The following is a 27,043-nucleotide window of genomic DNA, read 5'->3' as shown; positions in this document are numbered from 1 at the left end:
TTTTCGAGCAGCATTACAAAGCCATGTCTCTTGGAGCTGATAGAATTCATACGAGGTTCGATTGCTGGAATTATAGCCAGAGCAATCTGATGGGTGGATTGTACCGTCCGAGATGGGTATAACGTCAGGATTGAGCATGAACATTTGTCTTTAATTTCACATCACATGTAGGGAGTCTCGAGTCTGAGCATCTCGTATAGGTTCAATTCTTGTGCTCGCGTGTGCGATAAGCGGCATTGCTATTAATCACATCGGTCATAGTCATCATCATCCTGCCTCAACGCCGAGAATGCCCTGTTTTGTTTGTAAAAATCACTTTTTGATTGGCATCCCGTCCCATTTAGTAGAAGAAGCCAATGATCTTGCCAGAAACGTGCTTGCGTCGGGCCTCCTCGTGGTCCATGATGCCAGCAGAGGTGGTGAGGATGACATAGCCGAACTGACGGGCAGGGAGCAGCTTGACAACCCACTTCTCGAGCTCAGAGAGGCGCACGTTGTAGCGGGGAGAGATGACACCAGTCTTGTTGAGGCGGCCGTTGAGCTGGACAACGATCTTGCCGGATCGGTGGTCGTCGACCTCCTCGAACTCTCCAATGTATCCTAATGATCGAATCAGTAATGTTTCGAGAGACTAAACGTTAGACATCATGGGTATAAAGAATCCGAAAAACGTGTAAGATCTCCGAGTTTGAATCTATCGGCAACTTATAGGGGCTGGGTCGTGGTGCAGTATCGACCGTCGCCCTAGTTATCATGCCGAGTAAGGAGATCGAGAGTTGTCGACGACTCATGGTAGTTGGATCATGGTGAGAAGAACCACTACCAAGCATTGTCATGTTGAACAGTGGAGGCCAAATGGCGAGGAATACAGAAGAAAAAATGAATGAATGAAAAGTTCCGAGACATACCGTGGCGCTGCATGACCTGGAGGAACTTGATGATGACCTTGGAAGAAGGTCGGATCAGGACCTGGCGCTTGCCAGCCTTCTCGGCGTTGTTGATGGCGTTGAGCGCATCGTGGAGAACGGAAGTGCGGACCATTGTGGCGGAGTTTTGAGGAGATTCTCAAGTCGGGACGGGAAATGAGGTATCTGCCATGAAACAAAGTTGTTAGCCTTTCCAAGGCTCATGAGCGAGGAGAGTGCCCCAACGATCGATCGCGAGGGTTCTGCCGCCCAGTGCTGAAGAGGAGAAGCGTATCGTGGAACTGTCGCCAGCCGTGAAGAGTACCCGGCCATTGTTGAAAGATCGGCTCACGTAGAACGACGCTCTCGATTGCTCTCCCTTGCCACGGTGAAGAGCATCATCCTTCTGGATTCGGATCGCTGCGAACGAGTTTCGTAGTATACATACCTCGAAGATTTACTTGGTCGATTGATGAAAACTACAAAGTCAAGGAACGTGGATAGGAAAGGAAGTTAAAAAAAATAAAAATAAAAGGAAGGTGTAGTGTGTGGATAGTGGGTCCGTGCACTTGCCCTAAGGGTCGGTCTGCGCACTCGGTCGTTTAGATTTCGGCAAATCAACGTGGAACTAAACGAAGACATTTCCCAGATCACGACTCTACCCCCCCTTCCAACTTTTCCTTGATACACATAGAAATCTTCGAGGATCGCCCGACAAGAAAAGATTATCCAAGATGGTGAGTTTTTGAAGTCTTGCCGCCTCTAGTCGTCAATTGCGCTGTCGAGGCTCGCAACTGCAACCTCGAACGGATGTCAATTCGCGATGGTGGGGGAAGCACCAAAAATCCAAAAAAAATGTTGGCTAACATTTTCTCGTGACAGTCGGACGTAGAAGACAACACCCCCGAGGTCGCCGATGTTGTTGAGGTTTCCGGTGATGCCCCCAAGGGCCAGATGTCCATTCTCGACGCTCTCAAGGGTGTCCTGAAGCTCTCTCTTATGCACGACGGTCTCGCTCGTGGTCTCCGTGAGGCTTCCAAGGCCCTCGATCGCCGACAGGCACACATGTGTGTCTTGAACGAGAACTGCGAGGAGGAGGCCTACAAGAAGCTTGTTGTCGCTCTCTGCAACGAGCACAACATCCCCTTGATCCAGATCCCCGATGGAAAGCAGCTCGGCGAGTGGGCCGGTCTCTGTACGTTTCCCGATGGAATCTACTTTGGTCTGGATTGATTTACTAACTAATACCTATAGGCGTTCTTGACCGTGAGGGTAACGCCCGCAAGGTCGTCAACTGCTCTTGCGTCGTCGTCAAGGACTGGGGTGAGGAGTCTCAGGAGCGATCTATCCTCCTCAACTACTTCCAGACTGAGCAGTAAGGGCCTTTAAACGGTGTAGGATGTGAAGGGAGAGGATTAGAGGTGCGGACTTGACTTTGTTTCGAGACTGCTCGACATGACTTTTTTGCTTGTACTCTAGCCACTTCGGTTGGCATCTAAAACGGTTTAGGCCTCATATCTCATGGCCATATTGCATTTGAGAGGAATAAAAAAAAATTGGGCATCAAATTAGATCCTCAACCTGTCTCTTGTGCTTCTGTCGTAACAGTCATGCCGGATTGCGTGACTCCCTCAAGCTCTGCCATCTACTTTCGTCCCTCGACCTCCCATAATGTTAATCTCGGATCGATACTTGTGCAAGAAGTTGTGAACTTACCATGATGATATGATATCCAAACTCCGTCTTGCACTCTACAAATTTCGGACTGGCGGTTGTGCTGGACTCAAGAGCAAAAGCCACCTCCTCAAACTTGGGGTCCAGGCTACCCTTGGTCTTCCACCCCAGTGAACCACCTTGCCTTGCCTTGTCTTCTGAGTACTCTCGTGCGACCTCATCGAACTTGAGGCCGTCGTTCAACTTCGCCAAAGCCTCCTCCTTCTTAGCATGTTTCTCGCACTATGCAACCCTCGGTCAGTACTTCAATTGGTGAACACTTGTGTGAAACTCACCAGAATGTGACGGACGTTGATACTCTGAGCACCTTTGGATTTGCCGCCAGAGTCTTTTGCATCTTTACCCTTGTCTGCCTTGCCCTTGCCTCCCTTGTCGGCACCCTTCTTGTCGTTTTTCCCCATGTTGTTTGTGAGGGTGTCATGTAAGAGGACAAGGGACCACAGCTGTAGTGGTGGTGGGTTTCGTGGAACTTGGATGACATGCCCCGCTGGAGGTGCACCCTTGAAAGCTTTCCTTCCGTTGTCTAGGTTGTGTCGACGCGGTACATACCCCTCCCTCAGTTGAGGCACCCAACCGCCAACCAAGTCATATCAACACTTCCAAACTCGGTGGGCGATGATGGAATTGACAATGTCAGAGGTCTCTAATTAAGCGTTACCATTAATGCTATGAACTAGACTTGTAAGCCAATCGATGCAGCGTAGCCCTACGTCCCATCATTCATGCTTCACCTCAAATCAACAAAGTCCTGCTTTGTTGAACTGATAACCCAACGAGTTTCGGAAGTCATGCGACCTCTGATACTCCTCCCGGTCGACTTTCTCTTGTGCCATTTCTAACTTCTAGTCAAGAAGGGCCTTGTTTCCCTTGTGCTTTTTGATCGCCTCGCCCTCATATTTCTCATAGAGCTCCCAGTCATCCATCTCGGATGGGCGGGGTATGTGCAGAATATCCTCTATTGGTTTCTGATCCTCAACTCTTTCCAAAGTGAGCATCATATGGTGCCGGTCGCTGACTTCATTAAACCATTGACTATATCGGCGTATCGTATACCTAGCGCCTTATTAGCGAGTAGGAGCCGTAGGAAAGGCCATGAGAACCCACAAACCATCATAACGAATGCCGACCTTTGGTGCATATGGGCTTCTGAGGTGGTGGCCTCGCAGGATTCGAAATGTGGCTCCCACTTGAGATATGAGCGACACATGTATGTCGGTAATTCTTCCCTGTCTGACATACTTCAGAGTTCCCTCCCCTTCATCGATTTTCTCTTGCCCTGTGAGCAACGGTAATGCGGCAACTCCATATTTGCCCTTGGTAGGTTTCTCGCGAGCACTACCAACAATACCATCCCGATGCGCGCAAGCCAAGTTGAGCCACCAACTGCATCTTAAGCGTGAGTAACCTTCAAAAAGTTTCGATTGCTATGGGGTTCGGGTCTTCTTACTGCCCAGGTTCGATTTCCAGATTACCCTCCAGCTCTGACAAGGTCTTACCTTCTTTAGCTTGCCAACGTTCTTCTGAATTGTCTGCATTGGGGTTCAGAGCCACATCCCTAAGCCGTCCCGTCTTGGGGAGATCTCGATAGCGGTTTTGCTCCATATTGAAGTAGGGACCTCGAAACCTTTCAACCCATTTCCGTTCCAAGGCCTCTGCTCTTTCGACATCTTTTGAAAATCTAATAGGTACTCTTGGGTGGCGATATTTGGGATCGATGAGATCCGATATAAGCTTGTCAAGGTGTGTGTCGCGTATAGTCTCGAATTCTATTGCGCGGTTGTAATGCTCCTCGTCTCTTAGCAGTGCCGCGAGAAAACCCATGGCTTCTTCCCACCTGTCCTCGGGACGTCCCTCATGCAGGCTACTGCGAATGGTGTCGCACAAGTCAAGAAGCACAGCTGTATCGTAGCCAGCTCTAGATGGAAGACGCTGGGGCTCAGGTTGTTTCCCCTTTGAGAATTCAGAAGGCTCATGGCTGGGCTCTTCGTCTACGGGCAGTGAGTAGATCCGCATCGCAGAGTAGTGTCCGGGTTAGCTCACCTTGGTGGGGAGGCATGAAGTCACCCGGGTCTTCACCTTGACTCCAGCGTTCACGACGCTCACGACCGTGGCGACGGAGGACAGCAGACAAGGGTGCCTGTAAGCAAAGAAATTAGCGTTGTGAGTGGGTAAGGAATTGTTCAGGAATATGGCCGAGAATTGCCATCCAAAGTAATGCGAATTGGGCACAATATTGAAGCATTCAGTGGGATGTAGTGAACGAATTGTTTGTGACGGCCCATACAAAAATGGATATCCGTTCGTCCTTACCTTGTAAATGTCCCGTGTTGAGCCGCTTCTTATCACAGGCATCTTGATCGTGGATCGTTCCTGGGTCACTCTTCAGTTGCACTTGCGTTATGATGACAGACAGAACAGATGATCTCTCGAAGCTGCGTACGACAGAGTCTTTCCCGACCTTTGTCTTTACGGCTCATGATTGACATGTCAATTGCGGGCCCAATGCAGTCAACCGTAGAAGCGAGAAGTGATTGGAAGAGAACTCGAGCAAAGAGGAGAAATGGGAATAGGGAATTTGGATTAACAAAAAATAACCAAAAACCAGCAAAGAGTGTGTTGGCGTTGCTCCTCACTCTTCCCCTCGACAATAAAGGAGATTTTTAAAGGTGGCCGAACTTTGGAGGAGGGGAGGTTGGATCACGCCTTGTCGTGTGCAAACGATCCTTGCAGCTAGCAGTAGACCAATAAGTGACTATCATCACCGATCAGCCGAGGAGGTCTCACAGTAAAGTAGGTAGTATAAGTCATAGCGACTAGGTAGGTAAGTAGTTAGGTGCAGAGAGAAAAGGTTAGCTGAACTTGTCATGCGGGCTACTCACCAAGCGTCTACCTAGGTATTTAGTGACTCGTACAAGAGAGGGGCTCCTGAGATGCTGAGGAGACATGGTTTGTTAGTGATTTACTACCTAGGCTAGGGTAGCTATGATTGTCCGCTCTCCCAAGACGGCTTTCAGGATGCAGCACAAGTAAAAGTTCCTGTCGAATGCTGGGGTGCATCATGCCACATGAACTGCCTGTTCTGAAAAAGTCCTCTTATAACTTGTCAACCTCCAGCATGAATCAACTTCATGTACAGTCACTTACTATAGGTAGACTGTTTCATATTGTGCGCATGTTCGAGATATGAACTGCAACACTACCTAAGTAGGAAGGCATTGGCGTTGTAATTCCCCGTATGCTGCTAAAGAAACCAGTAGCTACTAACCTTACCTTCGGGCCGCCTCACTGTCGTGCACATCCTCCAGTATCGCTACAATGAAATGTAGAGTACGCGACAAGGTACTAAGTTATGGTAGGCCAAAGTTGTGTGCCTCTTAAAAATCCAGGCGTGAACAGAATCCTAACGATAAGTTTCATCCCTCATCAGAGAACATGAAAATTCCGACCCTAAGCTAAGTTGTACAAATTGATTGGTCTCAAGACCTATTACATTAAGTCTACGTTATTGTAAATTAGGTAATTGAACCTGTTTGCTGCTCGTGATAGGGATGCAGGTATTAAGTCTTCATGCCTCACCTTGCCTCTCCACCATTTGCATGCTAGCATGCTAGCTGGTCTTGATACGAAATTCGAGAAAACTTATAATGAGCATCAAGTTAACTTAATAAAACCATCAACAGCCAAACACCATAGCACATACTTCCTTGGCATCTGTTCTCTATCCAGTTCAACTTTTCGGCAGCCTGGTAAACAGACAGATTTTGACAAGAGGCTGCCCTCCATTAGGTTGGCAAATACGTATCTTCGACCGCCTGCCTTTTGAGGCGCCGCACACCATGTTCTGGTTGATAAGATACGACTCACCGCCTTCTGATTTGAATCTAAGATGAAATACTGCCGGGGGAAAAATTACAGATCGCAAAGGTGCCCCCACCAGTTGATTCAACCATCAAGCGGAAGCAAACACATCTGTCGCAAGCTTTCGCCAGAGTTGATATACGTCTATATTGCAGTCCAAGTCTTCGTAATGGCGGAGCAGTCTCATCACGCGGTGCGTGGCACTGCGTCTTATACACGATCCATAGGAATTAGCCAGCGTGTGACACCACTCGCGACACCATGGACTGGTGAAATGCGGACAAGGTGAACATTGAAGTCATGGTGATGCCAGCAATTGAGAGACTAACGCAATGCAGATTCTCGGACTTTCAAGTCAATGAGATCAAAGAAGACGGCACAGTCCTGCACCTACAACAAGTCGGCCTGGCAGATGAAGAGGCACCGGTAAGCAGAAACGGACTCTACAGCTTTCCTAGCGCACTCACTAAGTTCTTCTCAGGCGGTTGTAGTGAATAAAGAGTTCAACGGCGAGTCTACAGCCCAGGAAACGAAAACAGATGAGCCTGCGAAAGATTCCTTGAAGCAACCATCCAGTGAGACCGCTACGAGACCCGAGTCGGCACCTCAGCCCGAGGCGGTCAACGACGTCTCACCTGAGGATGCCACCATTCTTGAGGGTCTGACTGATCAGCGATTCTCTCAGGAGCTGATTGGAGTATATCGGTCTGGTCATGGCGCCGACCACGAGAAGAGGAAGTCTGTTACATCGGAGCCCATGGACGATAGGGCAAAGCGTGGCCAAGTTCACCAAGAGATCCGGCGCATCTTTAAGTCTCGGATAGATACCAACACAACTGACGAAGGTGCTATTGTCGCAACTCTTATTCCCCCACGAAAAGCCAACAGCAAGAAGCGCGGCCGCGGTGGCCGCGGTGGTGGCCGTGAGGAAAAGCCTGCCGGTGAATACCTGCATTTTACTCTGTTCAAGGAGAACCGCGACACAATGGATGCTGTGAATCAGATTGCTCGTTTCCTCAAGGTCAAGCCCCAGGTCATCGGATACGCCGGTACCAAAGACCGCAGAGCTTCTACAGTGCAACAATGCTCGGTGCGATACATGCGGCCACGAAACCTCGCTGGTATCAATGGGAGGATCTGGGGTGTTTCTACGGGAGATTACGACTATAAGGACAAGCCAATTTATCTCGGACAGCTTCTTGGCAACGAGTTCGTGATTGCGATCAAGAGTTGTCAAATAGTTGGCGAGTCCAACGACCAGCCCATTGCCCAGCGGGTAGAAGTGCTGAAGAAGAACGTTGATCAGGCTTTGAGTCATATGAATGAACACGGCTGGATCAACTATTTTGGTCACCAGCGCTTCGGAACTCACGAAGTCGGTACACACCAGATTGGGCAACTCATCCTGGGGGACAAGTACGAAGAAGCAGTCATGTCACTACTCCATTACGATGATAAGATTGCACAGAGGGCTGAGGCGGGTGATATTCCCGACGAACCCTCCAAGAGAGATGAGTATTTGCGAAACCAGGCCTGCATGCTCTTCCTTACAGACAAAGATGTCGACCGAGCCATCAAGCTCATGCCTCGTCGATTTTCTGCCGAAAACAGCATCTTCAGACATCTGAACCGGCAGGGCGCTCAGTCTAGACGTGATTTCATTGGCTCTCTGGTTCACATCACTCGTGGCTTGCGCTCCATGTACCTTCATGCCTATCAGTCCTATATCTGGAATCATGCCGCCAGTCGTCGCTGGGAGCTTCACGGCGAGAATGTGATTGCTGGCGATCTCATTATCGCTCCGACGGAGAGTGTGCCTCTTGTCAGCGGCCAGGACCAAGACGGTGATGACATTATCAACCCTGTCGAAGACGACGAAGATGCTCCCGTTCGCGCTCGTCCCCTTACCGCCGAAGAAGCCGCCAGTGGTAACTACACCATCTTCGACGTTGTGCTGCCAACACCAGGCTACGACGTCGTTTATCCTGAGAACGATATCGGGGAATTCTACAAGGATTTCATGGGTCGCGACGAGAATGGTAATCTAGACCCCTACAAAATGCGCCGTATGCGCCGCGAGTTCAGTCTGCCTGGCCGATACCGCAAAATCATGAACCGATTCCTTTCCACGCCCTCCGCTGAGGTCCGTGCCTACTCGGATGATGCAGAGCAAATGCACCCAACTGACTTGGACAATATCAAAGCTTCGAAGGGTCCTAGCAGGAAGCGTTCTCATGGAGAAGTTGACTCCGGCTCGACAGTCAAGAAAACGAAGGTTGAAAATGGTACGCCCGCTTCTACAGAGGTTGAGATGACATATGTCCAAGCAGAGACACCAGATGATGGCTCTGCCCCTGAAGCGGCTCCTGCTTCTCAAGAACCTACAAAGGTTGCGGTGGTAGTTAAGTTTCAACTTGGACGCAGTGCATACGCAACTATTGCGTTACGCGAGCTCATGGGCGACCCTACTGAGGATACCGAGACCAGGGACACTTGAAAAGCAGGTGTTGTATATCTCGAATAATAAAATGTAGAGGACCATCGACACGAATTTGATACCCATGTATTTAAGCGGGGGTACAATAAAATTGAGGTACTTGGATGCCAAATATAAAATACATCTAATGCGAAGCTCGCTATATTCTGGTAGCCCTCAGCTTGACGGCTGTAGCCATTGCATCAATCCTAACCATGCACTACTACTGAGGACATGATAATGCCACAGGAGGGTCTTCTGAAGCTACTTACTGCAGGCTGGTCCGGCCGTTTATGCGCACTCATTCTTGAGCCCATAGTTTTTTATCATGAAACAAACATCAGCGACGATGTATTTAAAGAGCTATGCTCACAACGAAGACCGCGGCCTCTGTTCACACAATCGTGGGCGTAGTGTAAACGGCTGATGGGGAATGTGGCCTTTTCTGGTTCGTTCATGGCCCTCTGTGAAGCGTTTATGCTGCATGGCCGTTTCTTCGATTTGCTTCTTCAAAGACCAACTTCACCAATTCGTCTACTTTTGCGAGAACTTGTACCGCCTTGATCTCCTTCCATTATTTGACATCCTGTGCTGCTTTAACAACTTGCTGCTCCGAAGCTTGAGCTCGTTGTATATCTTTCTAAGAGTCCTTAGGTTGTTCGTCCCAGCCCCAGACAAAAGAAAGATATTTCACCATGTTGACACGCTTGGAGCGCATTTCAACCATCCATGGGTGCTCCATCATCTTCCAAGGACTGGCTCGTCTGTTGGGTTGTTTTTCCAAACTCAGACAATGTTAGCACACGCCCCTAAAGGAGGGGGGGGGGGGGGGGGGTACTTACCAGCACTCAATGAAATATTTGAAGTTGTCACTCCAATACACGTCCATTTCAGGTTCGTCCTTCAGTTTGGGCACGTTCTGTCTTACGATGTATGTGAGTAAATCTATAAGACCAGCCCGCGGTTGCATTTCTGTGCCGTCTGCTGGGAACGGGAAACGATGCTGCGCAACCTCGAGAAGGGTAACTCCGGTTGACCAAACATCCGAAGTAATAGTATAGGACTGTCCGGTGATACGCTCAGGTGCCATATAATAGCTGGTGCCGATAAAAGTATTGGCCTCTCCCTTAGTACCGAAATCGCCAGAGACACCAAAATCGCAAAGTTTCACGGCACCATCTCGGCAGAGCAGGATGTTCGAAGGTTTGATGTCTCGGTGAATGATTCGTCGAGTATGCAGGTACGTGAGGCCGCCCAAAACGCCCTCGGCGATCTTTCCTAAAACCTTCTCTCCTGTTCTGCCCCCCAAACGCTTGACCTCCTTGTAAATACTATCAAGCGAACCGCCTTCACAAAACTCCATTGCAATTGAGATTGTGGCTGTAGCTGGGTCGACAAAGGCTCCATAGTACTTGCATATGTGGTCTGAAGCGCACTCTTTGTTGAATCCCAGCTCTCTGAGAATCTGCTTTTTGACGTCGGGGTCCGGATTAGTAGTGATGACCTTGAAACGTCAGTATTCGAACTGTGGCTTATGGTCGAAATAACTCACCTTGAGGGCAAAAACCGTGTTCCCACCCTTGAGCTTGCATCTTGTGACAGCACCTCCAGCACCTTCACCTAGATTTCCAATCTCGACAATTCTCTTCTCCAAACTTGCGATTCTCCAACCCTCCTCGTCGAGCTCATCAACATCTAGAGTCCTGGCTTTCTCAAGGCTTAGTTTATCGAATGCCTCCAAACCTTGAAGACTTCCATCACGCTCCATAGATACCCCGCCCTCGCTTCTCTCGGAATACATAGATCCCACAGCAGATACCGGATCCGGAGTACCTTGAGGTCTTGATACACCTATACCATACTGCGAAGCAAAGGACAAAGCGGAATACTGAGATCCTGCAGAAGTGGGATTGCTCGCCCGTCCATCTAGAGGGCCAAAACTGCCAGACCTTGAGTGAGCCGCGCTACTTTCACTACCACCACCTGCCGATGCTTGGGCTGCACATTGGGATCGTGGTAATTGTTCATGGGGTGTGACTTGACTACCCATGGGGGTTGCTAGGTGTAGTGTCGGCAAAGGGGGCCTTGAAGGTGCAGCCGCGGCTGCTCCTTGATTGCCTACAGCTTTGGCATTAGGTGATGGTGGGATAGCGAGGCCAAGCCTGGGAGTACGAGCTCCACCACTTCTGGCGCCAGGAATGGCGGGTCGGAGGAGAGGCACGGGAGAAGGGCCCGAGTTATGTGTTGGCAGAGAAATTGGAGTGGGAGCAGCAGGCTGTTGCTATAATTCGTGAGTTAGACATTAAGACAAGGAAGAGCAATCAGGAGAGCGTACGGGTAGTGGAGTCGAATCAGAACTCTGAGGCTGTTGGTCGGCCATATTCGCTGTTGCGCTGGTGACACGAGGGTTCCAACAGTGTGTACACAATATGAAGTCTTGTTGGGATCAGATGGAAAGTGATTTCTTTGTTCTGAAACGAAGTCTCTCCTAGGGAGGGTGGTATCAACCAGAGACGATTGTGATAGTCGGATGTGAGGAGTAAGCGTCGTCGAGCGGCCAGCGTCGTCGTAAGTATGAACACAGATATGGGGTTGCAACAATTCAACGTCGAGTATTGGCAATAGCAGCAATAGCGAATGTTGGGAATCGGTTGAACCGACTGCTTCAGGTAGTTGAGAATGAAAAGGGTACGAATGTCGTCGTCAAAGAACCAAGTCAGGTAGCCGCAGGAGTAACAAGAGCCCACGCAAAAGAGCGGGGAAAGTATGGTTGGCGGCGTTTAGGTGTATAGAGGTAAGTACTAGAGGTAGTAGGTGAGGTAGACTTCGTAGATATACTAGGTAATGTTGTTATGCCCAAGAAAACGTCGCAAGACAGGGCCTAAGCTGACCAAAAAAAGGCGTGGCAACGAACGACACGTCGTCGAGTGAATCCGAAACGGCAGGAGGAAAAGATGAGAAAGGACATGAGATCATATGAGAGGGCGAGAGCTAGAGAAAAGAGGACGTGTAAGCTGGGAATGGCGTCCACCATAGATGCTATTGATTGGATCGGGTCTGGGTGGGCGGGCTTGTGACTGTGACTGCCACTGAGACTAGGAAGGGCGGGGCGCTTGGGCATCTGTTACCCCTAGGCTGGTAGGGCTCAGTGGAAGATGCACAGGGCCCTTGGGGGTAGTACATAGCACATATGCACGAGCGGGGAGCTCTCCATTTTGTTTGCGGCGCGGGTGCGTTGAGTGATTGATTGGGCTTCCAAGTACCTAGCCCAGTATTTTGCCTTAGGTGGTACCTACTAACCTGGAAAACTTAGGTAGACTTGAGGGGGAGGGATGGGAAGCTGGTGGGCTTTCCAGGTAGTTTTGAGATATGTCTCAGATTCTCGCCAAACTCATCTGAAGTGGTTTAGGAACTTGCTCAATACAACACGCGCTTGATTACTTCTTACGGGTTACAACCACAACACAGACCGAGGTAAGTTACTTTATAGGTAGGTAGGTGTATTGGGATAGGATGGCCAGTTACCTGACTATCACCCTATCTAGTTGTGAGTATGTTTACACTGTGATACCGCGCATCCAATGCAACTGAAGTCTAGCAACCTGAAGCCAAGCCACCCGATATAAAATCCAAGGGTTGCCATCAGTGGGATGAATGGTGGGATGAATCTACAGGCCGTTGTTGGCGTGATTCGGTTCTTTCTTCTTTCTTCTGCGATCTATCATGCCGGGGTTTTTTAATGCACCTATCGTGAAAGAATGAATATCAATATTGGACATGGTCTTTTGAAAGACAATGGATCCAGGCACATAAAGCCATGAGCTCATTGTCAAGTTCATAGCTGGGTTGCACACACACCGTCATTCTCGTCGTCACACTCTGCAGTATTTCAGGTTTTTTTTGCTATGGCCCCCAACCGTCGGTGTACTAACGGTGCAGTTTGACTTGGTCTCATTCATATTCCGATGCCGACTTAACCTCCACATCCTCGTTTCGAAATTCAGAGTCAGGCTACAGTACTCCATGGCATCAAACCTAGTAGGTAGTGGAGCTGTTGATTCGCACCATCATGGGTCAGTTGCATCGGAAGCGCTTGTCCCATATCAACGTGGTCCAACCGCAATTCAAGGCTAGGTAGGAATGAGGAGATCCTTCAAGCCCTCGGTCAGCATCTAATTCGTAAAGCTTTTGAGTGTAATATGCAATATCGTGGTCGTAAGACAAAACATACTGATTCTTAGGTGACAAGTTAAAATGTCACCCTGGGAAGCCCCTGAGCTAGATATTTGGAAAAACACCAGGACCCCGGACAGGTTGTTTGTGAAGTCAATTGACAATCAAAACATAATACCTACTACAAACCCAATCAGATGGCGAAACACAATGACTGTCACATCACCTAGCTACGTCGCAGCTGAACACATCCCAGGCATGTCTCCCTATTCGTCACAGGAACCCTGTGGTATTACGGGTGATCCTACAGGTGTGTGACGCAAAACAGGCGCCCGAGTGTCGACTTCAAATACGTTTTCTATCATTATCGGAATTATAAGACTAGTCATGATTGGTACATAACCCTCGGGAGGCAAGAAAACAGCAAACCTTACTGTAAGGTATTAAAATAAATTTAGTAAGAGTTATTTTAAGCTTAGGCTATATTACCTAAGTCTTTTTATTATTTAGGATTAAGGACCTGTATCTTCTTTCCTCCCCTAGATGACTAGATAATCCAAGATGAAAACAATGGAGTCGGTCATCAATCTATTCGCGATAGGTGAATGTCGTAGGGATCGTTAGCCTTTTAAATCGCATTTTTAGTGGCATGCCCCATTGCTGTAAGCGCGCGTTTAGGTGACAGTCTGCATGTGGCGCCCAAAGTGGGTCAAAGGTGCCCATCCCACGATTTTGCGACGCCTGTCACCGCCAAAAATTCCCAGTCCAACTTTGCATACCTACCTTAGCTTGGGAGGTTGGTCTTTGAAAGGATCAAATTGGCTACTGCTATAATAAACCCGAATCATGGTACCGCCTGCCGATCCCGAACGTGCGACTGCTGCGTCAGACGACGAATTTTTGTATGATGCCGCCTCATCCTCTGACGAGTCTGACTACCTCGACAGCGCCACATCTCGAAAACGCCGGAGGACAACAGAATTGCCCCAGATTGAAGGTGACAAGATCGAAGACGAGGACGAGGAAGACCACGAGTTGAGGAGAGTCCTTTCTACTATTAAGGTCCCGTCTCGAATCAAGCGAGCCGTTCAAGTCGACCAGAAGGAGGCTCAAACTAAAGCCTTAGTTACACCCAAGAACTCTATTCAGGCTCCCACCGACCCAAATACCACATTTTCTTCCCTCGACGTGCGACCATGGCTGGTACAGTCACTAGCAAATATGGCTATCAAACGGCCGACGGGGATTCAAAAGGGCTGTATTCCCGAGATCTTGAGAGGCAGGGATTGTATCGGTGGTAGTCGAACAGGTTCCGGTAAAACAGTAGCGTTCGCTGTGCCTATCTTGCAGAAATGGTCAGAGGATCCTACTGCCATCTTTGCTATCGTCTTAACACCAACAAGAGAACTAGCGCTGCAGATTTTTGAGCAGTTCAAGGCCATTTCTTCTCCTCAGAGCCTCAAGGCGATCTTGGTGACAGGAGGCTCAGATATGCGCACACAGGCCATTGAGATCGGAAAGCGGCCGCATGTGATAATTGCAACCCCTGGTCGTCTCGCGGATCACATTCGAACTTCGGGAGAGGACACCATTTGCGGGTTGAGGAGAGTTCGATACGTGGTTCTTGATGAAGCTGATCGCCTTCTCAACGCCAATGGGCCTGGCAGTATGCTTCCTGACGTGGAAGAGTGCCTCTCTGTTCTTCCCCCAGCTACCGAGAGACAGACGCTTCTGTTTACTGCTACTATTACTCCCGAAGTTCGAGCTCTCAAGGACATGCCAATCAAGCCTGGAAAGCAACCAGTATTCGTGTGTGAGGTTGACACGCAGACATTGGCTATACCTACAACCTTGAAACAGATGTATATCAAGACACCCGTCACTCACAAGGAGCACTATCTCCACGTCTTTTTGCTCACCGAAGCCAATGTCGACAAAACTGCCATCCTATTCTGCAACCGAACCTCGACAGCCGACTACCTTCATCACCTTCTGCGAATGCTTGATCATCGAGTTACTTCTCTACACTCTAAACTTCCCCAAAGACAGCGAATCGACAACTTGGCTCGATTCCGCGCCTCAGCGGCGCGTATCCTTGTAGCAACCGACGTTGCCGCTCGTGGTTTGGATATTCCTGAAGTCAGCCTTGTTATCAACTATGATCTCCCACGCGACCCTGATGACTACATCCATCGAGTCGGTCGTACAGCCCGTGCGGGTCGCAAAGGTGAGGCAGTCAGCTTTGTGGGTCAGCGTGACGTGGAACTGGCCCTTACAATCGAGAAGCGTGTCGGCCGTGATATGGAATCTTGGGAGGAAGAGGGCGTCAACCTCGAGACTCGTGTGGTTCGCGATGCCCTCAAGATCGTGTCAGAGAAGAAACGCGAGGCCTTATTGGAGGTGGAGGAAGGGAGGGAAGTCGGTGGCAAGCGAAAGCGCATAAAGCAAAAATTACGAGTGGAATAAGCTATTGGATTCTCTAGATTCAAATGGATAGACAAAAGCGTATTTTTAATATCGATTTCAAGAGTCTAATAGTCCATCTCATTTAGACATTTGCGTACGGGCAGGGCTCCACCGACCTGCACATCCTTATAGTAATGAAAGCCATGCCAAAAGAACAACCAGGTATCCCATATCAACTCTTTGCATAGAATTTAGGATTAACTTCTTTGATGTGTAATTGGGATGCAAAAAGTGCAAAAAGGTAAATTGGTGCCCCCAGCGAGGATTGAACTCGCGACCTCAGCATACCTCCATGAAGTCTTGGACATATAAGAGCTGCGTGATAAACCACTACACCATGGGGGCTCACGGCCGACGGTGGAAATTCTCAGTATATAAGGCTCCTTGGCAACTTAACCGAAAAATAAGCGCCAGTCTCTATAATCCCATTAGTATATTATTTATTTATTTTTAATAATATTATAAACTATATAAATTAAGCTATATTTTTTTACTTACTTATCTAAAGGATATATAATATATACTTAAGTTTATATAGATATATATTTAATAATATATCTTATACTTAAGTCTTAACTAAATGCCTGATCTTTTTAAATATAAACTCCTTTCTAGAAACGGTATAGGCAACAGTTTAATTATTAATACTTAATAGATATATACACTCCTTAAAGCTATATAGTTAATGTTAAGATAATGTAGGTTCTAAAGCCAAGTGACAAAATAGCCAATTCAAATGGAGGCTTGGAACGAATTGCCGATACAATCTGTAAGCTTCGGTTGTTAATCACCCGCGCCCGTCGCGAGCAGATGACGAGTGCCGTCCACAACTATATATGTTGAGCTTGTGATGATCCTCCGCAAACCCGAGTAGAATCGGCTGCTTCTCGCCTAGGTCAAATCAGGTTTATGTTTCTCTGTCGTAAGTGACAGGTACTGGACTGGAAATGGCAATATGCGTCCACGTCGCACCGGTTTGCTGATAATTGCCCGACATTGCCGTTTTATCATCAGCTGCTAAGGTGTCTATCCGGGATTCTGATCATAAACTTCGTATCTCAGGTCGGACTCGCTGAATAGCCTTACAGAAATGCTTATTGATATTGAACTACTCTCCTGCGTCATTCTTATCGATCCGATCTTCAGTGCAGTGGTAACTACCTAGAGTGGACTTGATGATCAGAAAATTTCGTCGATCAACGCATATCCTGGAGTGACGTAGGTTAGGACAACCTGAGCCAAGCCAGATGACAAAATCCTCGAACTGCCTTCCCGATTGCTTTGCTATCAGGCGAATTGTGTGATCGATGTGTTGCTGGTCTCTCCCGGGTAAGAGATGCGACAGCGCCAGATCGCGTGGTCTAACTATTACATTTGTCGCTGACGACGTAACTTGTGGCGTTGTTCCTGAGCCCGACGACGCCTGGCTTTGTCTTTGTAGGCCATGAATCTTGGCGGGTCAATGACATGATCAACTGCATTCGACCGTTAACGTCATCGAGTTCAACACTAACTTTGAACCCGAGTTCGGAATCATCGACATATTTCAACACAGTCGTCTGAGCAATAAATTCATGGTCCCTCACAAATCAATACATATGACAACATCGTCAAGCAAATCGGAATTTACGGGGTTGTCTAAAATTGCGACAGTGGACGACGGATCCTTCGGGGCTAGATGTATGTATGTAAACACCATCGCCGGGGTTTAATAAAGAATTGAGAACTGGAATCATACCTACCAGGTTCCTAGTCTGTTTCCCCACGTTCTCGGTAGATCGGCCACTACGAAATCCGTGAGCTGCGCAAAGATTGTCGTGAGTATCCCCCCACTGATCTGATCGGATTGATATGTACGTAGGTGCTTGTCTGGGTGTGCAAGTGGGCTCGGCATGTTTCGTGCACCCGAAAGCGAAAATTGTCCGTAGAAAGTCGGTCACAAGGACAGAAAACTTCAACCAACCTTACTTCGCGGCAGATACCCTCGCACAACCATATTTTCAAGATAATTTGAGATAAGCAGTAGGTCCGCAATCTAGGATTTACCAAGAGAGAGGAAATAAAAGGATGAATCGTAGTTTGTAGAAGCTTCTCACTCAGCAATGATATTATCAATACTCGGATTAGGAATCAGTCTCGCAGGTTCTCAGTGCTGATACGCACACCCCCTGATCAGCCTCGGCCGAGAAGATGGTGGTGGAATTGACTGACAAAGCAGATTAGGAACCATCCGCTTAATGAGCCAAATTCGGCATGGGCCTGGAAAGCTTCAACGCTAACGCATGTCCCTGGGCCTAAAGCCTGAGCCTCAGACAGGCGCTGGCTGGCGGGCTTCTTTGAGCCCATGGTCGTGACTCTCATCCATCTCCGCCCTTCGAAGCTGTGATGCTGACTGTGTTGTGGACAACCTTAACCAGATCAGCGGTCAATGGTCCGCATACGACCGATGAGTCTCGCCAATTATGGTCCTCTGTGTGAAGCACAGTCTGAGCCTTGTGTTATTTACAGCAGCTGTTGCGATGTGTCATATTGGCATGGGAATACGCGGAATTTAGTCGGTGTTAAACCCCTTTGAGTACGAGTTACGATGCACCTGTTCTGAGGCTTGATGAGTCAAATGATATCAAATCATCCCAAAACCAGGATCCATGCAGAAGAAAATGCTTCGAACATCGGCCGAAGCCGAGTGGATGGACGTATTGGGATCATTTCCCAACCTGCATCACATCTATGGCTGGAACTTCCAGTGGAACATGAATCGAAGAAATCTGCATCCAATGAACACCCCAAGGAGTTGTCCGACACCAACAGAGACCCATTCTTTAAATCCGCGATTTGAGTACCGCCGAGCTGGCTGATGTTGATTAGCGAGGCACCGTACGACCCATCGTTGAGCTCCTTTCGGCGATGGAAGCGAAAAAGAACGAAAAATGTTTCCAGAAAAGCGGAGCTTAGAAAATCTGTGACTCTTGTCAATCCCGTCGTTAGACCGCCCAGCGGACAGTCACGGACGGTTAGTGGTCGGCGACCTCGGGATTCAGGATAGGCCGGCCTAGTCCGGCAATAACATGGCTTCTTCTGAGTCGGCATCATCTTGGGCCGATTAAGAGGCCGTCTTAAGGTTAGCCGTGTAGCCGAGTCAAGAGTGCCGCAACGAGAAAAGAGGGAATCAAAGCTAATGAACGACTGCCTTCACGGATATTCGGATTAGATGCAATAAATTTGCTTACTTCACATGAGCATACGCATAGCAAGGATAAGAGGTACTGCCTACCTACCTAGTAGCTGTGGAATATCTATGATGTATCTGGCGGGAAAATACCTGCGAGAAAAGAGGTGCCTAACCTTTGAAAACACTAGGCAATCATAACACACAAACATCCAATGCTAGCAATACAACAACAAGTTGGTGCTGACTTAGATCTCCAAACGACAAAAGCGAGAACAGATTCAGAGTTGCCTGGTTAAAGCCTATCAAGTGACCATGAGGCACCGGTTGCAGGAATATAGGGATTTGGATTACTTGTTGCTCGTTATCATTGAACGTAACGGTGGTGATTGACAGGCCTGCTGGCTATCACTAGCTCGTATACCGTAATTCGGTCTTTAATAACAAAGCCGACATCCATGCATGGATTAGATGGCGGCCGACTGAGCTCAGCCCTACGATTGATTACAGCAATACGTCGACGAGGACGTACATATTCCCCACGGACTGCGCCAGGCCCGCGGCACAGTGACCATCGCGCGTTGTTACTGGACGATGCCCTACCATGGTATACACTCTCGCTTTCGCTTGAGTTCGCTGTCTGGAACAAGCTCCCCTTTAGCAGTATGCCCTATGATTCCTTGGCTGCTGACGACAAGCATATGAGGCGGAGTTATGCCTCAGGGTATACGATGCGAAGCGGAATACGCAATCTGTACTGATCAATCAGCCACTACGTGAAACTCGCCAACATTGACGTGGAGCATACTCAAACAATCGTTACGAATTTGATTTTGGCGAATCGTGGGTGCATAAGCATCAAATTGAACTGGGCTGGGCTCAGCGGGTATTCACTGTAGGGGACTGAAGGTCATACTCCCTATCGTCGTGACGGAAACTTAACTTTGGAGGGAGGCACGGGATGCAAAATGTTGTCTTGGATTTGGTCTTGATGGATGCATGGACATAATACAAATTCCCGTCCGTATCGGTATGTTGTTGCTGAGCCAGCATGCAGCGTTTGTAAATCAGGGTCACACCTCGATCTCTGCCTATCCCATCTAGGAAATCGATTCTGTAGCGAGAGTCATCGCCGTGTCGGAGTCAGACGTGATCGCGACACCGATAGGGCGCAAAGGACGAATAAGGTTCGCTCAATGCTGAGAAATGCATCTGCCTTAGGTAAGGTTCCTGAAGAGCAGGCTTGTAAATCCATCCTCGGATTTGTCGTGGTTCTAGCGGAGCTAGACGGACATGGCCAGATTAACGACTGTGGTAGGCTGAAGAGTCAACGCTAATGGCACCGGGTTTCTAATCAAACACACATTTGCAGGCTGCTTACGGACCTCGAAACAGCCTGCGATTATGAATCGCCCACGCCAGCCCTGTGTGAAATTGCGACTCCAGGCGTGTGCTGGCAGTGCTTACCTTACAGTTGAGCATGTTTCGATCTGAGTTATGGTGAAAGTAATGGGGTTGTTGCGCCATTGAGGAGAAGAAGTGTAAGACTGCCAGTAAGATTGAGAGTGGTACTGGTAGCAGGTATTGATACCTAGCCGGAAGATGCAGTCGCTGTGATAACTCTAACAAAGTACCTATTGAGGGACACGGCATGGAAGAATCCAGGGCAGTGAACCTCCGCCTGCCCAGTTCGGGTACACATAATACAGGAGGTACCTGCGCCATGGCCGTCAAGTAGCGGCCTGACTGAGGTACCCAAGCCCGGGGATTGACATGGACTTCCGTAACGTCCGCCCGCTCCATCGGGGCCGCGGACGGGGATGTTTCGCTGCGGGATAGACGAGACGTGTCGTCAGTCATGTCATCCAGTATGAAAAGACAGAAAGGTACAGGGGCCCTGTGCAAATCGATGTGCCGTGGCAGCCTTTTGGGTGGATCTTTCTAAGCTTCGCGGCTTCGCGGTGTCTAAGAGTCATCCGTCCACACACACCCATATCCATGTCAATCATCACTAAGCCACACACCCTTTGAACCTTGGCCCTTGCTTTGCAATGGGGACTGTGGACATTTCTCGCACTCCTCGGGTCCGCGTGCGCAAAGTCCGCTTAGCGGCGTGTCGGGCATAACTCATAATCCCATGCCACACCCGTGAGACAACATGAAAAGTCCGTAAAGGATCACTGGAGTTAAAAAGATTCGGAGTCCCCCCCGTTCCAAGATCCATCTCTCTTACAGCATCAATCAGATAAACACAGCATCATCACAGCAACTACTAATAAGCCTCAAAAGCTTCTATCAAGGTCAACTATCTCCACAGTCGTCTCAGACAAACCCACGGACTCGACTAGCACCTTATCACCTAATCCCACAAGTCATTGTCACCACAGCCGACATCCCTGCCGCTACCAAGCCTGCCGCAATCGGGATCGCTGCCTTGACTCACAACATCAAACCGCCATTATATACATAGGACAAAGACTCCTACCTTATCTGGGCCCTCTTTTTCAACATGTCGACTACAACAACAACAACCACTTCTATTCATAGGCCAACTGCCTCCAAGACTTCTTCTCTCCGACAGTCCACGCTAAAGAAGAACATGTCTATCACACAAACCTACTACCTCGCCCACAAGGCCCGAGCCAAGCTCTCGCGTGAGGCTGCTCAGCCAGATCATGACCTTCGACTGCTTGTCGGTCACGCCAACCTCCTCGATTCTCTGATGCTCGAGCTTGCCGACGCTGAGCGAGAACAAGAACGGTGGTTCAACCAATCTGTTCGAGGAGCAACCAATGCCCAGCAAGAACGAAGGGTGCAATGGGCCGACAACATCGTCGAAGAAGAGGATGAGGATGACTACGACTCAGACTCTTCGGATTCCGACGACTACGATTCAGAGGATGACGATGTTGAGATGGCCAATACTTCTCTTCCCGCCAAGCCCATGAGCCCACGAATCACACATATCGAGCTCGACGAAGATATGGAAGATGATGATCTTGAGGAAGACTATGCTCAGCTCGAGCTGGTTCGAACACCATCCCACTCCAACTCACCACCCGAGCTTGTCGACCACGACTCAGATTCATCCGATGATGACTCGATGCCCCCTTCGCCGCCTCAGTCCATTCTCACCTTCGATGAGAAGGATGTCAAGGAGCAGTCGCAACAAGAACAAGAATCCAATTCACTCTATGATGAGGAGTACTACCTGCCACCTCGAAACCCTGCGAGGCTTGTGTCGGCCATCTCGGTCTACTAAGCGGGAACTCATTTGATGATTGATTTGTGATTTTAGCGACTTGTTTCATGTACACAGCGATGGCGGCATTGCATGGCGTTTACTATACAAAGGGATACCACACGGATTTGGATACAACAAAAAGCATTTTTGCGTTTTCTTTTCGTCACAAAGCATATGACTTTACGGATTTCATTGTGTTATTACAAAGAAGGATTTCACCACTCTACGAAGGACAAAGAAGGGACTGTACCAGACAGATGGGAATTGGATATTATCATGATTGGGTCCGCTCCCGACACACGGTTGAGTGGCAGCCTTCTAGGCTTCGCCCCAATGGTAGATAGCTCAGCAAAAGAGGCTTTCATTAGCCCAAAAAACAAATAAGAAAAAACATTGAAAACTATATCAATCTTGAATCTCCTTGCAAATTGTGAACCTCGCTATGCTATGCCTCGGTCAGCAGCCGGCTATCATGAATGGTAACCGGCGTTGACGCCATACTCGCCGGTCAATATCCTTATCAGCGGTAAAAATTTCGTGATAACTGAGAGTATCGGGATCGGTCGCAAGCCCAAGTCCGATCGGGGTGTCTTTGCGACCAACAGGCGGTGCCCGTGAGACCCGTCAAGGGCGTGCGGAACCTTGGCAGTGCTACACCGACTCCTCTAATGCACGCCCCTTTTACTCTATGGTTTCCCCCCTTCGATTGCGGTGAATGATTCATCAGCCAGGCCCGCCCATCATCAAAGACCTTGACGTCCCAACCATCAGGGTTTGTGATACCCAATCACAATACATGAACTGTACACATTAGGGCGTCTATAACGGTCGGGGTTTTGTCAGCGGAGACATTCAATTCTCCATTCTTGCTATGGATGTCAGCGACATAGCAGTACGTGGTCGAAGAAAGGCTCGTTTGACATCAATCACGACAAGACTATCAGCGGACATTACCAAGCCCCGATGGCTGGAAACGACGACGCCAGGGCGCAGGAGAGAAGAAGAAAAGAAGAGGCCCTGGCAAAAACCACAGACGGACGAAACCGCCCAGGCCGTATAGCCCGCCCGCCATTTCCATCCCTTGGCTGAAGAAGAAGGACTTACGAGTACAGGCTTGGCGGAACTATCAAAACATCCCTGAGGAGTCATTCAATGCCCAATGTCACAATCTTTTTATGCTTGGATCTTCCACTAACAGTGATTTTTCATCATCCCCCACCAGCCGTCGCCGCATCGAGCCTCAAATGGGTCCAACTGGATCTAGCGTTCCACAAGTGGTGGTTTTCTTCAGAATTTTCAAATATCTTACGAAACGTCGACATAGACAACTCAATCATGAACAAGGATAGAACCATGCTCAAAATTTGCGTACGCGGGTCGCCTCCGCTTGAAGTCGAACTCTTTAAAACCTTACATACGTACTGCCGGGTCAGGGCTCCATTATCATTATTTACCTTGGGCAGGGTCGAGACGCCCAATAACTTATGAATTCTCCTGTCCGATGGATCACGATGAGGCGGACCGGAGAAAGAAGGGACGCGAGTTTTCTTTCTTATTCCTTAGATTCATGAACACGTTTCCCGGCCACTCGATCTCGTTACCCACTAATATCCTCTCGTTGCCTTCTTGGCTTTCTTAGCCGAGAGGCTCGTGGCCCCATAATCTCAGGTACATACCATTCACCATGCAAGGGCCCAGGGCGTGTCTCGCCCAAGCAAGCTGAGCTGACCGCTTCTGGGTCTCTCACCGACGGCTGACCTGGCAGGACAGCACTGGACAGGACATCCTACAGGAGCCCTTGGGGGGCAAGAAAACAGCGGACCTTACTGTGGGGTGTCAAAATAAACTTAGCAAAAAGTCATCCTAAACTTAGGCTGCATTACCTAAGTCTTTTTGTCATTTAGGATTAGGGTCCTGTGTTTTCTTTCCTCCCCTAGAGGAGTAAGATTTCAAAGCACGTACTATGCACCATTATCGACTCGGTTTGCGAATGAAGGAGCCCAAGTAGCCCCTTACTGGCTTGATAGAGGCGGTAAAGGAGAATTGACTGCTTCCTGCTTAAGCGAAGTGTCTGGACTGTTTGCCATGGCATTGTGTATGATTATGCACGGTCTTCTTCACAATAACCACGTAGCTGAGAAGAAGGGGAAGCTTCAGCCTTCGTGTTCGGAAGCATTGGCCGTTGAGCTAAAAGTCGATCTCTAGAAGGAGTTTGGGGGGAAACCGGGGTCCGATGGAGGATCACAGATCATGAGATTGATAAGACCAGATAGGCCCTTTTCACTCCTTATCGCTCATTATCGCTCGTTACGCATACGCGTATACTACAATACTCAGCATCAGAATGCAAGAATCGTATGAGAGGATGGTGAAATCGTCACATAGATGCAATTATTTAACACAAAGCTTCTTCATGGAACGTTATGCGTTTTCTGGGTCTATGTTGCGCGTTCTCTGTATCAAATCTGTAACTCTTTGCGAGCCAGACTAGTACCTGTCGATAAAATTCACACAAGGTCCGATACGGACATTATTGGAGTCACGGCGTCGCATCGGCCGGCGTTGGTCGGTCACAGGACCTGAAGATGGCCCACATCTTTCCGCTTTCCTCTCCGAGCAATCCCGGGCCGGAAATCGGACGTCAGGACCGCGTCTCATTGGCTTTTCAGATCAGGCCACTGAGGTTCAGATGAGTCCGGGGAAGTGGCCTGTGTGACCGAGATAGACTTGATCTCATGCCGAAACGCTTACCTAGGTAATAGACCTTCTGTTATCGGGACTGCGGGAGCAAACCATGCGGGTTTGATAAGCTTTACATACTAGTTGATGCTGAGTCTAACATAGGGGTCTGCTGATCAACAGCACACTACTTGAATGTTATCTATTGCCAGTCTTGGGGGTGAGCTGCTGACCTGCTGGGAGGCAACGCGGAATGAGGCCAGCCAGTCAATGGGCTAGCATTCACGATATGTTTTGGACAAGAGCATCGTCTAGGTACTATCTCTTGGCTATTAAATCCATTACAGATCTCAGAGTTCCCGTAAATATTGCTGACAACATAAGATAAGTTGCTCGCGGCTACTGCTGACCGCTCTGATGATACACCCACGATATTCGTCGAGAGCTATTAGTTATTAATCATGTCCAAAGACAATCCCCTGGATTTCGGGAACAAGGATAAGCAGTAAGCTCCTCCGCATAATAAACTTCGGACTTGGGGAATTTAGATGTTGATCCTGTTCTCGTGGATTGCCAAAGTCCGAAGTCCGTGAGCGAGCCGAATGCACGGACCAAGCGTTGTCAGTACGTCATTGTGTAGCTTTTCGCAAATCAAATCAGTTGCCTTTCAGTGTAAAACATGTCGACGTCTTGATAGAACCGCACACTTGCTATCATGCGACTTCTCCCGAGGCGAGCCATTGCTCACGATCTTTCTCCAGGCCTCACATACCGTACTTACCGGCTGCAACGGCGCCAATACGCGACTTCGCTTTCTCCTCCCCCGCCGCCTCTTTCTGGATACACATCGTTGACTTCACGAAGGCTCATATCCGTCACCGGCCCAGACTCAGCAAAGTTTCTGCAGGGAATTGTGACTGCCAACGTGACCACGAAGGACGGAAAACCGAGGAGTGATGGGTTCTATGCCGCTTTTTTGACTGCGACTGGCAGAGTACTTTACGATGTGTTCATCTACCCGAATCACAATACTTCAGGAGCTTCGGCCGAGGAGCCAGGATATCTGATTGAAGTTGATGCAGACCAAGCGTCGACGCTCGCGAAACATATCAAACGTTACAAGCTCAGAGCAAAGCTAGCCGTTCGCTTATTGGAAAATGATGAGGCGACAGTTTGGCATGCGTGGGACGACTCAAATTCTGCGAACTCTAACTCAATCGTCAAGTCGGCCAACTTTTCTCTCCAGGATCCAAGAGCCCCCGGTCTGGGGTATCGGCTACTGCAACTAGATCAGCACCCTCCCCAGTTCGATCTCGAACCAAGCACTCAGGAAGCTTACACAATACGAAGATATTTAAATGGTATTCCCGAAGGTCAGGATGAGATATCTCGAGAGCATGCTCTTCCTCAGGAAACGAATATGGATATTATGAAAGGAATCGATTTCCACAAAGGCTGCTATGTTGGCCAGGAACTTACAATCCGCACCAGACATCGTGGTGTAGTTCGCAAACGAATTCTGCCCTGTGTAGTCTACGAAACGGAGCATGCACCGCCGACAACACTTCAGTATCACGCGGACGATATAACGCCTTCTCTTGAGAGTGTGACTGCAGACATGATACCACGAGACACAAGCATCGGACGATTTGAGAAAAGAGGTCGAAGCGCCGGCAAGTGGCTCAAGGGTGTGGGAAACATTGGGCTCGGGCTGTGCCGCCTCGAGATCATGACTGATGTGACACTGCCGGGAGATGCGGCGTCGGGGGCTTTCAACCCCGAGGACGAGTTTATCCTAGATTGGGGCGAGGAGGAAAGCCGCAATAGAGTAAAGGTTAAGGCTTTTGTGCCGGGGTGGTTGAGAGAAGGTCTTGATGCTGAGAATCAGCGAAATGAAAAGTAGAGCAGTAAGAAATGAAGTTGTGCTGTAAGATACTGTATAAATACAATACTTGTATGTCTCAGCTGGAGACATATCTGAATATATTCACTAATCTTCTTTCTCAATCATTGCCAAACCGTACTTTGTTCTTTGAGACAGAGCCCCTGTCAGTGGTTATACCGTGCCATGGCTGCATCATATTATTACAGTAGCATGGCGGAATAATCAGATTATGCGATCCTCCTGACTAAGTACGTTTCCTGGACAAGGCAACGGCCGAAACAATCCGTTAGAAGGTATTTATGATATCCTTCAGAGGTGAGTTCACTTTGGGGTGAATCTATTGGTCCCCTGTAGGACGTCGATTCCTTGTCGCAATATCCAATATACGTACTACCTATGTAAGTGAGTAAAAACAAAATTGTGACACATGGCGCAAGCTCACACTGCCACCAGT

The 27,043-nt window shown here is 48.8% G+C and overlaps 9 protein-coding genes and 1 non-coding gene across 10 annotated transcripts; 5 read left to right on the top strand and 5 right to left on the bottom strand.

The window, feature by feature from the left end:
• Positions 1 to 340: 340 nt before the first annotated feature.
• On the bottom strand, positions 341 to 1,041 carry FPRO_04939 (putative ribosomal protein S15a.e.c10, cytosolic; the record flags this gene model as incomplete). The annotated part of the gene is made up of 2 exons (XM_031230503.1): positions 341 to 600; positions 909 to 1,041. 2 exons carry the CDS (start codon positions 1,039 to 1,041, stop codon positions 341 to 343), a joined length of 393 nt encoding a protein of 130 aa, XP_031080633.1.
• Positions 1,042 to 1,639: 598 nt separating this feature from the next.
• On the top strand, positions 1,640 to 2,284 carry FPRO_04938 (putative 40S ribosomal protein S12; the record flags this gene model as incomplete). Its single annotated transcript, XM_031230502.1, has 3 exons — positions 1,640 to 1,642; positions 1,788 to 2,100; positions 2,160 to 2,284. The coding sequence occupies 3 exons, from the start codon at positions 1,640 to 1,642 to the stop codon at positions 2,282 to 2,284; spliced, it is 441 nt and encodes a 146-aa protein (XP_031080632.1).
• Positions 2,285 to 2,579: 295 nt separating this feature from the next.
• Positions 2,580 to 3,040, bottom strand: FPRO_04937 (putative peptidyl-prolyl cis-trans isomerase nima-interacting 4; the record flags this gene model as incomplete). The annotated part of the gene is made up of 2 exons (XM_031230501.1): positions 2,580 to 2,861; positions 2,915 to 3,040. The coding sequence occupies 2 exons, from the start codon at positions 3,038 to 3,040 to the stop codon at positions 2,580 to 2,582; spliced, it is 408 nt and encodes a 135-aa protein (XP_031080631.1).
• Positions 3,041 to 3,481: 441 nt separating this feature from the next.
• On the bottom strand, positions 3,482 to 4,991 carry FPRO_04936 (uncharacterized protein; the record flags this gene model as incomplete). The annotated part of the gene is made up of 5 exons (XM_031230500.1): positions 3,482 to 3,692; positions 3,744 to 4,022; positions 4,087 to 4,627; positions 4,680 to 4,776; positions 4,950 to 4,991. The coding sequence occupies 5 exons, from the start codon at positions 4,989 to 4,991 to the stop codon at positions 3,482 to 3,484; spliced, it is 1,170 nt and encodes a 389-aa protein (XP_031080630.1).
• Positions 4,992 to 6,666: 1,675 nt separating this feature from the next.
• On the top strand, positions 6,667 to 8,994 carry FPRO_04935 (uncharacterized protein; the record flags this gene model as incomplete). Its single annotated transcript, XM_031230499.1, has 3 exons — positions 6,667 to 6,782; positions 6,836 to 6,923; positions 6,979 to 8,994. The coding sequence occupies 3 exons, from the start codon at positions 6,667 to 6,669 to the stop codon at positions 8,992 to 8,994; spliced, it is 2,220 nt and encodes a 739-aa protein (XP_031080629.1).
• Positions 8,995 to 9,613: 619 nt separating this feature from the next.
• FPRO_04934 (putative MAP kinase kinase) lies at positions 9,614 to 11,353 on the bottom strand (the record flags this gene model as incomplete). The annotated part of the gene is made up of 4 exons (XM_031230498.1): positions 9,614 to 9,758; positions 9,816 to 10,477; positions 10,526 to 11,254; positions 11,309 to 11,353. 4 exons carry the CDS (start codon positions 11,351 to 11,353, stop codon positions 9,614 to 9,616), a joined length of 1,581 nt encoding a protein of 526 aa, XP_031080628.1.
• A 2,639-nt stretch (positions 11,354 to 13,992) lies between these two features.
• Positions 13,993 to 15,612, top strand: FPRO_04933 (uncharacterized protein; the record flags this gene model as incomplete). The annotated part of the gene is made up of 1 exon (XM_031230497.1): positions 13,993 to 15,612. One exon carries the CDS (start codon positions 13,993 to 13,995, stop codon positions 15,610 to 15,612), a length of 1,620 nt encoding a protein of 539 aa, XP_031080627.1.
• A 250-nt stretch (positions 15,613 to 15,862) lies between these two features.
• Positions 15,863 to 15,957, bottom strand: tRNA. Its single transcript has 2 exons — positions 15,920 to 15,957; positions 15,863 to 15,898 (listed from the first exon to the last, which is right to left on the bottom strand). It is a non-coding gene; the product is annotated as a tRNA-Ile (tRNA).
• A 5,333-nt stretch (positions 15,958 to 21,290) lies between these two features.
• FPRO_04932 (uncharacterized protein) lies at positions 21,291 to 22,043 on the top strand (the record flags this gene model as incomplete). Its single annotated transcript, XM_031230496.1, has 1 exon — positions 21,291 to 22,043. The coding sequence occupies one exon, from the start codon at positions 21,291 to 21,293 to the stop codon at positions 22,041 to 22,043; it is 753 nt and encodes a 250-aa protein (XP_031080626.1).
• Positions 22,044 to 25,419: 3,376 nt separating this feature from the next.
• FPRO_04931 (uncharacterized protein) lies at positions 25,420 to 26,607 on the top strand (the record flags this gene model as incomplete). Its single annotated transcript, XM_031230494.1, has 1 exon — positions 25,420 to 26,607. One exon carries the CDS (start codon positions 25,420 to 25,422, stop codon positions 26,605 to 26,607), a length of 1,188 nt encoding a protein of 395 aa, XP_031080625.1.
• Between the last annotated feature and the right edge of the window lie 436 nt (positions 26,608 to 27,043).

The sequence above is a fragment of the Fusarium proliferatum genome (genome assembly GCF_900067095.1).
Source record: "Fusarium proliferatum ET1 genome assembly, contig: FPRO_scaffold004, whole genome shotgun sequence".
NCBI classification, from domain to species: Eukaryota; Fungi; Ascomycota; class Sordariomycetes; order Hypocreales; family Nectriaceae; genus Fusarium; species Fusarium proliferatum.
The sequence above is the reverse complement of the archived record's forward strand: the minus strand, read 5'-3'. Positions and strand labels throughout refer to the sequence as shown.